This window comes from Podarcis vaucheri, assembly GCF_965113315.1.
Source record: "Podarcis vaucheri genome assembly, chromosome: 12".
Lineage (NCBI taxonomy): Eukaryota > Metazoa > Chordata > Lepidosauria > Squamata > Lacertidae > Podarcis > Podarcis vaucheri.
Window position 1 is genome coordinate 31,434,371 of NC_138750.1, and position 17,160 is coordinate 31,451,530.

At 38.7% G+C, this 17,160-nt stretch overlaps 1 protein-coding gene across 1 annotated transcript in view; it reads right to left on the reverse strand.

Moving 5' to 3' along the window:
- The window catches only part of AHR (aryl hydrocarbon receptor), a 46,723-nt gene that overhangs the window by 16,686 nt on the left and 12,877 nt on the right, over positions 1-17,160 (reverse strand). The window contains exon 3 of the mRNA XM_082193910.1: positions 1,563-1,669. Within this exon, the coding sequence (XP_082050036.1) occupies positions 1,563-1,669 (107 nt within the window). The remainder of the gene's footprint in view (positions 1-1,562; positions 1,670-17,160) is intronic.

A 17,160-nucleotide genomic window follows, 5' to 3' on the forward strand; every position in this document is an offset into this window, starting at 1 on the left:
TGCAATACTAACATCCAAGGGTTTTATGATGTGAAAATTAAATCCAAAGTCAGATCAAAGACACTTGTAATAATGTTAATGTTTGATGACCATTTCATAGGAATGTTACCTTAGAAATTGCATCTAGGAAAATGTGGTCCATCATCTAATCTAACATCTACTATATCTCTTGGGAAGAGGCTTAGACCCATCTGGCTGGCTGTTTTGCCTGGGTTTTGGCAACCAATTTGTCACCCAATTTGTCATGACTGTTCCCATGAAAATGGAGTCGGTTTTTGACACCCAATTTGTCATGACTGTTCCCATGAAAATGGAGTCGGTTTTTGTCTATGTTTGGGTGTCAGGTGCCAGCTGCCAGCAACACTGAAGGAATCATACACCAAGGCTGTAGCCCTGCTAGCTACTGGGTCTGCTTCATTAGTTTATTTCTTGCACGGAATGCATTCTCAAAGCAACACCCAGCAGGAGACAACTCTCCTGATCTCTGCAGTGCATTCAGGAGAAGGCGGAGTCCCTCCTTCCCCTGGCCTGCTAATTAAACATTAGCCCCACCCGAAAATGGATTCAGGACCAAATCTGGTCAGATGTCCCCCAGGTCAGATCAGGGCTCTGTGTCAGGGGGTGGGGGCTGAGCACAGCCCTCAAAACTAACAACTTACACTATTCATTTAAAAATCTCAATCTGTTTTAGTTTCTTAGATTCCCAGGCAACACTGGGCACTTTCAGGTAGTGTTACTATAAAGCATCAAAGGATTCTGCACACATTTACAGATTAAGATACACCTATGATGTTATATGCTTAATGCTTTAATTATGGGATTTTGAAAATACATATGCGGTCCAGAGCTGAGGACCTAAAAACCTGTAATTCAGATCCCAACTTACTAGTTTAAGCCCAAAATACTAACATTCACTCTGGACAGTGTTTTAAAGAAGCTAGGAAATTAAATTATGTAAATAAGTAAAATGAGCAACATAGTGTGTATTTAACAACTTGCTTGGTTGTCATAGGTGACAAGGAAATCCATACAGGCCAGTGAGTGGGCTGGAAGAAGATGGACAAATTTATCCTAGCCTGTCAGTTTAGTATTTGTGCTAAAGGTTGAAGAAGGAAAGTCTTTTCCTCTGTGACGAGGACATAAATGCACTAGACTGGTGGAAGAGGGGTGGGCCATTCCAGTTAAAGCTCCTTTGCCAGTTAAAGCCAATAATTTTATTAGCCTGTATTTCCATGAAGAAGGTTCTCCCTGTTCTGTAGCAAAAACTGAAATGCAGGCCATTAGCTGACTAGTGTATTTTTATTTTATTTTTTACTAGACTAGTAACTTTTGTAGGCTTACTTACAAGGCTTAGCTAGTAAACAATGATTTTCTGGCTCAACCCATTATACATAGTAAGGCATTATGTTCTAGATCTTAGAAAATGATTAAAGAAAAGCCTGAAGTGGTAACTGGAATAGATGCAAAGTTTTTGCTTATGCTTCTATTGATGAATGTAGCAAATTAAACCCATGTTCCAAGATTATTTCCCACAGAAATTCTTTCAACATAACCACAAGTACCTGTAGTAAAAGTTCTCCTTCAAGCATGGTCTCTCTAGGTTTAATAGTTCTGCCGCTTTCTTGAATGCCATTTCTGTCAGACTTTGCAGAACTGGATTTTAGTGCAACTGCAGAAAAATAAAAATGTAACATTTCTGTGAACAAATTATCACTTGAGTTGATTAACACGAAATACCAAAAAAGTACTATTTCTAAAACTACATATTCTGGAAATGCTTATTTAAGATAGAAAACTCCAAAAATAACAGAGTAAGTATAATTCTAAGAGCTATTATCCAATGCTGCAACATTGATAGGATTAAGCTTTCTCACAAAGGAATTGATTCTTGTATTTGCTCCAGTTCTTACTGCTACAAATTCTCATGTCTTATATATAATTTTTTAAAAAATAAAAAACTTTGCAATTATTTGAAGAATAAAACATTTTTAATTTCATATTTAACAGGGAAAATGAAGTGAACTGTTTTTCATTTTAGGGTTTTATAATTTTGAAGATATACGAAACCGCTTTGGCAATAATTAAGCTATAAATGAAAGGAAGAGTGAAGCTAGTAAGAACACTGATTGGAGAATATTGATCAAAAGCTCAAGAAGCTGTGACTACATAGCAGAATTTCACTGAGTGGCTGGGACTGGGGGTGGGGAGACAAGGAAGCATGCATGCTACAGATATGTTCACTGCATTTTGAGGGCAAACTGCCATGAAACACATGAATTTGCTGATAGAAACACTCGCACACTCATTCTGGCTGCCTGGAACTAGTATTGTGGTTTTCTGCTCTGTGACCTGATTTTTCCTGCCTAGGAAGCTACAATTTTCAAGAATTGTGTATATTTGATTTTTATTTGACTCCTATTTGCATTTTTTGGCAATACATAAATTAAGACCATCTTAAAAAGAAAATACGTAGGCAGCTCCAGCCTTCGTTTAAGCACATGCTTTTTTATATATAGAAGGGTCAGTTCTCTAGTTTTTGTCACTAGATCATGTTGTTTTGGTGCAGTGTGTTCTCTTGTACTCCGCCCAGAATGAAGCATCAAATGCAGGTTTGCAGAACAATAAATCTATTCTCTTCAAGCCAAGCTCCGTAGAAGGAAGGTGACATGGAGGTGTGGGGTGGGGAGGAAGATCAGAAATAAAATAAAATATGACATAGCAGCTTCCTTGAGGAAGGCCCCAAACAATACGCTATGCAAAGTTTCAAAGTCATGGGACTCCACTTAGTGTGTAGTCTGAGTCTCAGGCTCTGGCTTCCTAGAGACCAAAATGCCAGGTCTGGGAATGCAGCTTCCCTAGCTTTGCTTCCTACTATTATGCAGTCCTAAAATAAAGCCAGAGATCGTGAATGAAGTGGATGCCCCTCTATGAGCAGGCCATTGCCCTTCTCTCACTTCCATTAGATGAAACGTATTTGAAAGTGAGAAGAAGCATGTCACCGGTGATATGCTGCTGGACACACAGTTTTTTGAATGAAGCACCCTCTCTCCCCGCCAACTAAAATGAGAAATCAGGCAACCTGCTCTCCCTAATCAAACAGTCTCCAAATGCACCATGTTCCTTAATGTTGATACATGAAGTCATTTGTGTTCCAACGCTGCAGTTCAAATATTAGGTTTATTTCTCAACTCACAAAGAAGCAAATTTACAAGATGCAACTTACAGAAAAAGTCATAGCCTCATCGTACAACGTTCACTTGAGTTTCATGCAAACTGATAGCTGGGATAAAATAAAAATTATCACACATCTTCTTGGAATATCTGTATCACTGAATGACATGGGCAGGTTTCAGAGAACTGTGAACAGGTCTGCTTCTGCAGCAGGACTTCCCCACCTCCTCCTTCCCATTGAAGCTGTATTAGCCCACAAAACCCATTCTCATTGGGGAAACTAGCAGAAACTGGAGATACCACTCTTGCCCTTCAACCATTCAAAGGTGTTTCTGGGTCTCGCCCTTGGCTTTACAGATAAATATTTGGCTTTGAACCCAATTATAACTCAAATACATAAAAAATAATTAAGCCCATTTCATACTCCCACTAGTGGATTGAAAAAGGCCAAGAATTTTCTGCACATAGCCTGGTTTTCTCAAAAATTAAAACTCAAGCGCATTAAATCCAATCTGCCAGTTCAAGCACAAATATTTTAGATAGCTTACAGGCTTACTAAATTCTACTACACACTAATAGAATACCACCACTGTTAGTAAGAAACAATAGCAGTCTACTGCAAACAAAGGCATATTATAATCTACTGAACAGAGTTGCACTGAATTTTTCAACTGCAATTTTCTTAAAGCATTCTATCACAGGAAAAAGATGTGCCCTTAACAGTCATAAATTGTTTAGACATTCTGTGAATGACATTTTGTACCACTTTAAATTCAAATCTGTTTCTCTGCATACAAATATCCATGGTTGAGAGGGGCAGATACAGGAGGCAGGATATCTAAGTAGGTTGAGAAATGGTACCTGAAAAAGTTTAAGAACACCAGTGATCTTCACTGACCCCAAGCAAAATAACTTTTTCACATTTAAAGTATCTGTTTGATTACCACTGAGGCTAAGGCTACCAGCACAAGCTTCTCTATTTCCCAATCATACTGTAGTCTCAAACCATCCATCATTCCCTAGTCATTCATTAACTTGGTATGGTAATGGAGGATGGACTTAACATAAACACAAAGCAAATAAAAACAAATAATTATTCCTCTTCACTGTAGTCTGTGTCAGTGGTCAGTGTGCATGTGTTTCTCTATTTTGCCACCTTCGTAAGGTCTCGTGTGCACACATACTTGAAGATTTCAGGAGATTTTGTCACTTGTTTCTTATCAAACCTCTTGGGCATGCAGGTGATGGTTTTTATCATCTGTGGGATACCTTTTCAAACTTTGATTTTTAAACTCAGGGAAATTTGAAAAGCAACGTGACATGCTTTCAGTGTTAAGGGCACCTGAGTGCATACCTAAGTCCTTTTGTAGCTTCTAGCTTTGAAGACAAAGAAAATGATTTAATCTTGGTCTGTATTAAAGAAAACTAAAGTACTTGTATTATACTGTAATATTGTACTGTGACTGAATGATGCAACTCCAGAAAACTTATGAAGTAAAAAAAAAAAAGTTAAAGTTCATATTGAAAATTACAAAAACTGTACGTAGTATGCAGCTTTAGTGAATTCTAATATAGGGTGCTTATTTAGCATTTATAATGCAATGGTGTGTTTTATTATTATTTTATTATTTTATATTTCTTTACACCCCGTCTTTTTTCCTTGACAAAGAAAGTACTTGGGCTAAGGGGGGTGGAATGTGGTCCTAGAAAATGAAAGCGAAGTTCTGGGAAACACTGGCATAGAATATTTCACGTTGGTGGCTGAAACTAAACCTTGCTTATATTATTTGCCATTCTGAAGCTGACTTCTTTTGATGGAGATAAGCTTAAGAACAGTAACAAGATTAAGTACAAAGAAGCACTGGCTGAAAGAACAGAGAACAGATGAAGATTAGATACATCAAAAGCTGTAGAAATATTGTTCACAATACTAAGACCAGTGGCCATCCCAGTCAAACATACTGTACTTCAGAGGTGCCACTTACAAGCACGTTGCTTTAGGATAGAACAAAAAAACCAAGGATGAGAAATGTTGCCTAGTGCCTGACATTAAGGAAGACAGGAACTGTCGTACACAGAGCTTCAGTCTTCTCTACACTGTCTGGTAGCAGGTCTCCTGTGCTTCCCTACTTGGAAATACTGGGGATTGAACCTGGGTCCTTCTACATGTTCTACCACTGAACTATGGTCCATTGTATGATCACTTATTCTGCCGTTGCTGAGAATCCAGATGAAGACCTTAGGGTAAAACCTGTCATTGATATTTGTGGCTGCTACAGTTTCCACAACTTCATTTTTGCAACGTGCCCATTGTCAGATGGCATTCACCATACGTTCATCTCCAAATACTGATGATACAAAACTGTATATGGTACACAATTGGTTATGTGTGTACATATCCCCCACCAGACCTCCACACCTAATATGTGAACATCAGAAACTGACTGGTCCTTTAACTGTGTGGAACCCTGCTCACTATAACAACTAGTACAGCACAACTTATGATTCCACAATGCTGAAGGCAGTGCATCAACCATATATTGGGGCAAACTGTGCTTTACACCACTCTGCTTATTGTAGTGCTCAGGCAGCAACAACAGAATGTTTATCAAACTCTTGAAGGACCGCCATTCGTGACTCGTTGAGTGGGTTTGGCTGGTTGGGTTATACATAGAGGCCAAAACAACACTGATCTTACCTAATGTCCTACCACTGAACTACAGCCCTTGATTGTGCTACAGTTTTCTTAGAAGCTGCTGCCAGGATGGGAGCAGCCGCTGTGACCATATAACACCAATCCAAAAAGATTTACATTGGCTTCCAGTACGTTTCCAAGCACAATTCAAAGTGTTGGTGTTGACCTTTAAAGCCCTAAACAGCATTGGCCCTGTATACCTAAAGGAGTGTCTCGACACCCATCGTTCAGCCCAGACACTGAGGCTTGCAGTTCTCTCAATGCGAGAAGTGAAGCTGCAGGAAACCAGGCAGAGGGTCATGCCTGCCCTGTGGAACACCCTCTTGTCAGAGGCCAAGGAAATAAACAACTATCTGATGTTTAGAAGATATCTGAAGGCAGCCCTTTATAGAGAAGTTTTTAATGTTTAATGTTTTACTTCGGCTTTATAATTTGTTGGAAGCAGCCTAGAGTGCCTGGGGCAACCAAGTGCCATATAAATAATAAATTATTATTATTAGAAGTGAATCCCACAATGTTCAGTGAATCTTATTCTCAATTGTAGTAATAAATGTCTTATTTTATATTTTTAAAAATAAATAAATAAATAATAATAATAATAATAATAATAATAATAATAATAATAATAATAATTATTTATTATTTATACCCCGCCCATCTGGCTGGGCTTCCCCAGCCACTCTGGGCGGCTTCCAAAAGAATATTAAAATACTATAATACATCAAACATTAAAAGCTTCCTGAAATCACAATAACAACATGGCTGTTCCAAATAATGCCAATGAAGATAATCAATTTGCAATGAACTTCCAAAAGTTAAGTAAAAAGGAGGGGTAGAAAACATTTTAGAATACCAAATATTAAGTTGTTGATGGTTGTTTACCAGCTTACGTTTATTTCAGGAGACTGACTTCTCTTTCAGATTTGGTAGCTGACAAAACAACACTGAAATGTCAGAAGCACTACATGCCACGATAAAGAAGAGCTTTAAAATTATACTTTCAGTGAAAACACATATAAGATATAAGCACAGAATTGTAGTGTTGGAAAGAGTCCCAAGAATCATCTAGTCCAGCCCCCTGCAATGCAGGAATCACAATTAGATCATACATGACAGGTGGCCATCTAACCTCTGCTGAAAAACCTCCATGGAAGAAGAGTCCATCATCTTTTCTGGGAGTCAAACAGCTCTTATTGTGAGAAAGTTAGTCTTGTTTATTCAGAATCTTCTTTCTTATAACTGATTCAGGTTCTAGTCTCTGGAGCAGGAGAAAACAAACTTGTTCTATCCTCCATGTGACAGCCCTTTAGATATTTAAAGATGGCTACCATATCGCCTCTCAATCTCCTCTTTCACAGGCTAAAGGTAAAGGTACCCCTGCCCGTACGGGCCAGTCGTGTCCGACTCTAGGGTTGCGTGCTCATCTTGCTTAAGAGGCCGGGAGCCGGCGCCGTCCGAAGACACTTCCGGGTCACGTGGCCAGCGTGACGAAGCTGCAGCTGGCGAGCCAGCACCAGCGCAGCACACGGAAACGCCGTTTACCTTCCCGCTAGAAAGCGGTACCTATTTATCTACTTGTACCCGGGGGTGCTTTCGAACTGCTAGGTGGGCAGGAGCTGGGACCGAACGACGGGAGCTCACCCCGCTGCGGGGATTCGAACCGCCGACCTTACGATCAGCAAGTCCTAGGCACTGAGGTTTTACCCACAACGCCACCCGCATCCCTCACTTTCACAGGCTAAACATACCCAATTCTCTCAACCATTTCTCATAAGGCCTGGCTTCCAGACTAATCTGAAAATCTGCTCTTCTCCTTAGCTAATTAAACAACAATAATTTTTGTTTTATGGAAGAGAACTCTATCTGAAGTGGGGGGGCACACAACAGGCTGAAGAAACAATAGGAAGAATGGAAAAGGTCAAAGTTTTCTACTTGCTGCTCTTCAAGGAATAGTTTTTGAAAGCAGTTAAGGGTGAACACACTGTATATATTCCACATCAAGGCGACATTTAACAAGACGTGACAAGCAGGCAATGCCTGCACACCTCATCCAGACATAGTATTTTTGTGGCTCTTTAAATCTAATCATTTCAACTTCAAAAAATGGTTAGAATTTCAAAAGATTAAAAAAAGTTAAAATACAAATTCTGTCTTGAAATACTTCAATTTTCTAAACAAAATAATTAAACCAGCTTCAAATTAAGAACCCGCCCCCCACTACAGAAGATATAAGATTGTTCAAATATATGCTCAGTTTAAAATAGGCGGAGGATATACTGGCTGAGAAAGCACCCTGGGAACAGAGTTTAAGACTCACCATCTAAATATTTAATAAACCACCAACAATATGAATGAGACTGTACAAGACTCATCAAGAAAGCTCATAACCTTAGCAACTGGCAACCTGAAGGGCAGGCTGAAGGGCAGCCACACCATACAAAAGATGCTTTGGGAAAACAGCTAGAGTTAATTCTGGACCCCTCCCCCATTTAATACCACCACAAGAAAAACATCTTGACTATAGCAGGCTTTGGGGAAACAAGGCACTTAGAAAAGGCTTCACACAATGCAAAACAATGATTCATTTGCAAATTATAGCAACTTCCAAATTTCAAGTCTCCTAAATAAAGCAAATCCTCATAAAGATCTTTATAAGACATATGCTCACAATAGTATCCAAAATATTATTTGTTTTTAGAGGCATTTCCAATGAGTGATTAAATGCCATTTAACAGATGACTGAAAACATTCAGCACTTAATATACAAGAAAAGGCTCTAGTCCATCATTTCATTTCAAAAAAGGAAAAAGGAGATCTTTAATTTTTGATTGCACCTACGGTGCAGTGCATCAGATATTCCGTACAAATGTTTCAATCTGTAATAGCTTCTGTTTAGAAAGGAAAAACTAGTTTCCAGGGCATTGGTTAAACAGACACTTTTGAGCATTTTTGTGTGGATGCAGATGCCTTTTGAAAAGCTATAATTATATAGCTTAGTCCAAGTTAGCAGGTGTTCCCTTAGTACAAGACAATAAATTATTAATCCATAGTTGCATGTGAGGGGGAAAGGCTTTGTCACTGTTAAGAAGGTCGTTGTTTCTCAAGCCTCACCCCCAGCATGACAGGAAAGTTATAATATCTTACAGCACAACTGCAGTGTCCCTGAAAGCTTGAAGAAGTAAAAGCTGTTTAAATCATGAACTGGCATACAAAGAAAATCAATCTCACTACTTACTTAATGGATAGGTGCAGGGAAAAGATGCAGGAAGCTGACAATTTTTTAAAAACCAGAAAGTCACATTTCTCACTGAACCTGCTCACCACATGCCCCCAAACTATGCAATTCTCTTCCAAATGGGATGGGGCGGGGGAGAGATCATCCTCACATCCTACTGTGGCCACAGGTAGCCGGCAAGACTTTGAATGAGGCGGTTACTGCACCATGAATTCTCCATGTCTCTCCGTCACACTGGCACCCTCCACACACATGCAAGGAAAAAGGACAGCCATTGCCCAAAGGGCCCAAATACCTATGGCATCTCAGGTTTGGTTGTTCACATGTGGTGAGGGGACCTGAAGGAGGACTAATGCCTACTACTCTCTTCCTAATGAGGAGGACATAGTATCTGAGCAGATATTGTGATGGCCGGCTTTTGTCACAGTCTAGCAACAGATAAAGAAGAACAATCCAGGATCTGCAGACAGGAAGAGACTTGATGTTCAGTCCCTGCCATTAAGGTGTTCAAGAGAAAACAGACTACAAATAAGGAACACTGTTGGAGAACTTGGCTTGCTTTTCCACACTTCAGTCACCAGGATCTGGACATTTTACTAATTAGAACTGAAAAATAATGGCTCAGTGTAAATATGCGTATGCTGAGTTGTTTCCAAAGATGAAATAAGTCATTGCGGACTCTTAAGCTATGCACTGGAGTCTTTGCAGAACTTCATATTGGTGACTAAAGGCTTTAATTTCTAGATCTATCAGCTTTGGAAATTCTGTTCTAGAAATGTAACCACACACTAAGTGGTACCATTTCCATACATGCAAGCAGATCAAAGGTTTTAAAATTGCCTTCAGAATCTACCACAAAATTATAACTGTTCAGGAAATGGGCTCTGGCTACTAGAAATATTCACTATTTAACACCATCTGTAAATATAAATAGTTTCTCCACGATTATGTCCATATCTAAATAGGATCTTCAGAAAAACATGTTGCATTTTGATGTGTGAGTTTTTCTTCTGATGGCAACTTTTGCAGTACTTTAACTCAAACAAAAAATAACCTTTCTCTACAGCATAATTAGAAAAGCATACAAATGGGGGAGGGGTTAACATAGTTTTCACATACATTAGGCAGAAGTCAGCACTGCTTGGCCCTTATCCTTAAGACAGTAAGAACTCAGCAATTATACTTAGATTTACTTGACTTGCATTGCAAATAAAACTCTACCCCTCTTGTTAAAAAGCTCAAAAATAAAAACCTTTCCATTCTGTCTTTTTTCTACATATTTTTGGCAAGTCATATAGGAAGCTGTCTCTTTTCTAGTATAACATATGTGCATTTTTGTAATGTACTACCGTCCAAGCGTGCTCAACTTTTGTTGTGCCAAAATGACATTATGAATTTTGAGAATTAGGGCAAATTCATACAACATGCTAAAATGAACAAGAAAAACAGTCGTGAAGTTCAATACAATAGACAACATCCATGTGAATTTCTAGCTCAGAAAAAAATAGTTACTTGGCAAAAAGCCTTAAAGCTTTAGGTACTTTAGATAACCAACACTTACCTCATTAGATTACGAAGTATGTATATACTATGAGTCTTTCAGATTGATTAAAATTTTCATCAAAATGCAACGTGTGCACCTTTTATTAATTTTTGGAAAGGAAATCAATTTGAACCTACAAGCCTGCAGTGTCATGCATCTCACCCCTTTAAGATGAGGTTAAACAAAAGTTGCACACAGTAGGATCCTTACAATTTGCCAGAAGAAATAACATTCACAGTGGCAAAGACTGATCTGTTTCATAATTATGCATTTTATTCATTCCAGATGCTTACAGAACTTGAGATTTGCATAAAAGTGGGAAATATACACCACAGTGCTCTCACTAGAGATCAAAGTGTTTATGCAAATCTTAAATTAGCATGTAAAATTCAGTAAGTAAGTGTACATCATTATGAATGTTGTTGATTCTCCTATTGTCCCTTTCTGATTTAGAACATAATTGTTTAAGGCATTTCTATCAGATGCTAGGGGCTCAGGAAACATTACTGTTCTTTTGTTCAAGAGAATTTCCACCAGCTAGTAACCTCTAATCCTCAGGCAGCCACAAGGTCATTATGAAATCCTAAGTGATTGATGTCAATGAGTTTTATTCTTCACTAACTGTAGATTAAGATGATCTAGGCTACTACTCTCTTCAGCAAGTGTGCACTGGGTTAGAATAATTTTGGCCCAGACATTCAGGACTTGGTCTGAACCATGGACAAGTCCTGCCACTGGAATTCTTTTTATTTTATGTTATAATTTTTATTAAATTTTCTGTTTTACAATTTCTAATAGACATTGTATATACAGTACTTTAAAATATAAAAACTGGCAGAAAGTAAAAGATGCAAGGTTCCTTATATTTCAGCAGACTGTATCGCCACATGCAAAAAATAAATGAATTTGAAACATTTAAACGTAAATTTGTAATTGTCTGAATAACAATACCTTAATATATAATATACCTTGTACAGTGGTGCCTCGCAAGACGAAAAGAATCCGTTCTGTGATTCTCTTCGTCTAGCGGTTTTTTCGTCTTGCGAAGCAAGCCCACTGACGGATTAGCGGATTAGTGCTATTAGCGGCTTTTAGCGGCTTATCTGCTGATCGGATCAGCTGATAAGCGGCTTAGCAACTTAGAAAAAGGGGGGGAGGGGAAAAACCAGCAGGAACTCGCAAGACATTGTCGTCTTGCAAAGCAAGCCCATAGGAAATTCGTTTTGCGAAGCACCTCCAAAATGGAAAACTCTTTCATCTAGCGAGTTTTCCGTCTTGCGAGGCATTCGTCTTGCGGGGCACCACTGTATAATTTTATGAAAAATCCAGGTTATACAGAATACATTCAGCTATTTTTGTCTGGCCATTTGTTTTGAGCTTTCTAGGATTCTAATTTTATCTATGAACACATAAAGTTCTGCATATTTAGGGAGTCCAAGCATGAGGAATGCACTGTCTTATTTTTGGGTAACCCTGTTTCATATCCACAGAAATCACCTTTGGTAGCTGAATGACTTATTTGAATGAATGACTGCCAGTATATGCCTACTTTAACATCTAAGATTATTTACCAAGCAACTATTCTTCAGCTTGTGCTTCATGAGAGAATTCACAAAGCAGTGTTTGTTTTTGCAAAAATGGAGCATTTGTTTATATAGGGGAAACATATTATGTTATAAATGGCTTTAACTGTAAACATCTACAAAGCTCCGGCATGTAAGAAAGCCTTACTTCCTTATTGGAATTCTGATGAAAACAAAACAAGAAAACAGGAATTTCTGTGAGAAACAAGGTGTAGTTGCTGAGTCATGCAGAAGAATCTGATCTTAAAAATATGCTTTGCCTTGAATTCTCACTTAAGCTACACAAAAGATGTTCTAACAGTATCATTAAACTCAAATTCTTTACAAGTCTTTCATGTTTATCAAGGCATTCATTAACTCTTTGGTACCTGATGGATGTGTGGTGTCTTAAACTAAGGCAGAATATTTGGAATATCAGTAAAATAATGTTTCTTGCAGCAATTACTAAAACCATGTTTTCATTTGTATTAGAATTTGGCAGAGACATATTGGCTACTGACTAGCCCTTTAAACTCATGTCCCATGTACTTTTGAGCAATACAAACACACTTCTTAAAAACAGATTAATCTCATTAAATGTTACACCAGCCTTGGATTTAAGCACTCACATGGAAGCCATAGGTGACAAAAAATTACATGCAGGTGATTGAGCTTGTATAAATGCCATTCTTGTTAGCATACCACATATCTAGGCTGTGTTAAGTTTGAAAAAAGACAATTTTGATGCTGTGTTTTTGCAATTTGAAGCCCAACTATCTCCCTTCTTTAAGCAAGTCTTGATGCGAGGCCAGATGACTTATAACATATTGGCATCAAGTCTTGGTTTCAAAACATGGCTTATTCTGAAACTACAGCTGTCTGAATTTGGGCATAACTGGGAACTATGGATAATTTAAAAGGAGTGAATGCCTCCATTCTCCTCCTCCTCACCATAAAAGGGGATGGATGGGAATAAAGTAAGCCCTAGACTCATGCACCAGTGGAAAAGTGTGAACAGATCCCTCAAATATATAAAGGCACTTAGCCACATAACAATGACCACATATGAAGTCTACAGCCGCTGACCTGCTATCTTCTTTGAGAGAAGAATTCAACCTGCTAACTACAAAGGAAATGGACAACAGGCATTCATTAACTCTTTGCTAGTGAAAATCCCAAGCTTGCAATTATTGTACTGGACATTTGAGTAAACAGGGAACTGAAAAACTGCAGCCTCAGTGAGCACATGACATCCACTCCCTGTTATTTCTAGGAACTGCTTTCTCAGTGTATTGGAAAGAACACAAAGGTGTCACCTCAGCCCTGTGTTACCAGAAAGTGCGCAAATATATTCTTTCAGTCTTTAGGAGAATTCTTTTCTAGTTGGGAACAGACTGAGAGACTGAATTGCTCAAGGCCATCTAAAAGCACACACTGTTTGAAACCAAGACCCCCTGGAAAGACACTGCAATACTAGAATTCCATGCTATACAAAAATATAGCACACATTTGAAGCAGTGATCATAAAGGGAAAATACATTGCCCAAAGTATAGATTGAAAGCACAGTTACCAAACATGTACAGCCTTGAGACATTAAGAAATTATTTCAATACGGGTAGCCTTGTTACCTCCTGAGTTTGCAGCAAAAACAATCAGAGTGCTGCGACATCTTAAAGATTTGCCTCATTTTCAGAATAGCAGCATTTTAGGAAAAGGAAAACTAAAATTTTCTTTATTGGTCTCTAGATTTTAAAATGGAGGCTGCTCAGTCTCTACTGGTATACTTAAGACTACAATCCTACACCAAATCTGAGAGGAAGCACCACTGAACAAGGGCACTCACTTCAAAGTACACAAGCATAAGATTACAGAGATAATATTATTCAGATTTTTAGATGGGTTTTCTGTATGAATAGGTACTGTGGCTTTCTGAATTGTGTCACAAGCTATGTTGATGTCTGTCAGGGGTTCAGGGACAGAGGCACAGCGGAGACAGGAGATAGAGAGCGAATGGGAAGAATCTGAGGACAGCGGGGGGGGGGGAGAATGACAGTGATCCGAGGGATTCCATGAGCCTCTCCAGCGAATCAGAGGATTCCCAGAAGGGGGCGCCGGTGGTCAGGACAAGGGGGGTCCCAGGGGGGACACACCAGAAGCAAGGGGCCAGCGGGGACTCCCAAAGCGGCAGCTGGAGATCAGGACCAGCTTCCCCACCAGATTGTGAACCAGGTCCTAAAGCCCGCCGGAGGGAGGGAGAACAATCCGGGGAATCAGCGTCGGAAGAATCTAGGAAGGGTGAAACCCCAGCGGGCAGGAGGACCCAGCGGAAGAGAGAACAAAGAAGGAGGTGGAGCAAGGCAAGGGTCTTAAACTGGTGTCGGGGAGGGACGGACTCAGACGGAGCTTCAACGGTCTAGGGTTTCAGACGTAGGACTGCGCGAAAATGAACTTCAATAAAGACTTGTGTATATAAAGAGAAACTGGCGTTGGTCCTTTGTGAGCTGGGACCTGAGGCAGTCCTGACAATGTCATATAGACAAAAAAGCAAATAAACAGTTCTCTCTTGGGAGAACAAGCCATTTGAAGTTTTAAAAGCTTACAATACAATTTATTGTAATTTTCAGTTTAAGTTTTGTATTAAAACACAATATGTGATTTCTAGCTCTCATTTAATGGTTTACAAAATCTTTAAACCTAGAATTCAGGCTTTTGGCTGCTCATCATTTTAAGAAGAACTAATTGCTAATAAAAATCTAAAAGCTGACAGAGAAATGCTATTCATTTTGGAGTAGTCAATACGAAGACTACTGAAGAATGATGTTTTTCCCCATCTTTAGCACTGATTTTACATATCAACTGAACTAACACGACAGGACAGGTTTAACATCTATTTTTAACAAGTTTTATGTGCCTAGCCCTAGCTTTAGGAAATCTGAGATAATTAAACATGAAGTTAAAAGCTAAGCACAGGTAAAAAGAACTCCCACAAAATGTCAGCACATACCCACAGAAAGTACATATCCGATTACCTAGTATCCTTAAATACAGCCTATTTTCCAAAAGCGCAGCACAACCCTTTTAAATAAAGAATGATTTAACTCAATAATTCACTTACTGAAACGCATGATAATCCCTTCTAAAATTTTGTTTGCATTCATCACATTCAAATGCTGTGCCTCTAGCCCTGGAGTAAATTTTGAAACATTGACTAGAATGTAGCCCTTGGATCTAACCAAAAGAAATGCAAGACAAATGTCTTATTTTAAATGTCATATTGAAATGGAATTTTTCAGCATTCTTAACATTTGTAAAGGCAATTGTGTTGAATCCAGAGAATGCTTTTAGTTCCACCCCTGACGATGTATCACCTTCCAACAACTCTGTGTTGTGTTCAGCCAATGCACGAGCAACCAATTGCTCATTGGGGTTCTTTACAATGAAAGGGGCAAAGCTAAAAGCATGCCCCTGCTCCAGATTAAACCCAGCAATCCCCTACATGCGAGAAATATATAAGTAGGACTTTATTCATAACTAAATGCCATAGTTCAGATAACATATTAAGCTAAGGTAAAGCCACAGGCTCCAGTTTGCAATCACACTCTTGCAACACAAGAATGTTAAATCTTTATACTGTATACTGGAGGTTTTTTAAAAAAACTAAATTTTAGGAAAAAATAACATGTATATACTAAAAAGAAGTTATGCACCACAAAATATAAATAACCTGCAATGTAGACATTTATGCAAATCTGCTTAATTTAACTGTTCCTCAGTAGTGACTCAATGATTTTGAGTGTTTCAGTCCTGAAAAACAACTGCTTAAACTATACATCTTACATGAACAGTAAGTAGGTGACATATTCCAAGCCACATGTGAACTGTATATAAAATAGATACCTTCAGAGTTTACACATTTTTAATAAGATCATTAGAATAATTCTTTGGTTATGTCTAACAAATCGACTTCCAAAATGGATTATTTAAACACAGAAAAATGCAAGTGTTTCTTTTGGAGAGGGAGACTATTGTTATAGCAAATTCTTGGGTTTCCTTTCAAATGCGATTATATGATTGCACGTTTATATTTTACTTTCCTCAGGAATTCACACACCCCTCATTTGTATCCTGTTATTCACTTAGCATTTCCCTTCACATCAGTTAACTGTTAACATAAGCCATGCAACATGCAACTCCCCATCACAATATGCATTTCTACATTTAGCAGATATGTTAAGAAACAAGTGCTTTTACTTGGTGCTGTATCTAGAAGAACCTGATCCTTTTCACAAACTTCTCTTCCTTTCACTTGTTCTTCTATGTTTACTCTCTTAGGCAACATCATGATTAGCAAGAGCAGGGGAGGAGAACAAACAAAGGAAGCAAGTACATGGCTGCCAGTGCACACTTTCTTAACCTCACGGGTTGCCTCTGAAAAAAGCTGCCACTACACTGTAGTCTAAAGAAGCAGGACATACTGGAAACAGTTGTCATTACAACTGCATGGGGTGGGGATGGGCGCAGAAGAAAGACGAGAAGCCAGAAGTACACAACACAGACATGGCTTTGTTCTGATATCCAAAGTGTGGGAAGTCAAATGATAAGCATTTCTAAAGCAGTTTGCTTGTTTAGGCACAGCAGGCTTTATACTGCAGGCATGCAAACTACATGTAGAGACTTCTGCGCATGGTGTGTGAGAAATTAAGGGAAGTAATAATTTAATAGATCAATGTCTCCAGAGATAGAGGATGTCCGCCACCCCAGGGGGAAACAATCAGGTTCTGGTTTACAGTGAAAAGTTTAGGATTTTTCTACTAGTTGCTTAGTGTCTATTGATAGATTAGAGTTACATCCCCAAACTGCTATATCGTTTGGGTGCTATGGGTGGATCTGTACATTCCTGGTGTTTTCAAAGCCCAGCTACTGCTTCCTTGTCTGGCAATTTGTAATTTGTAG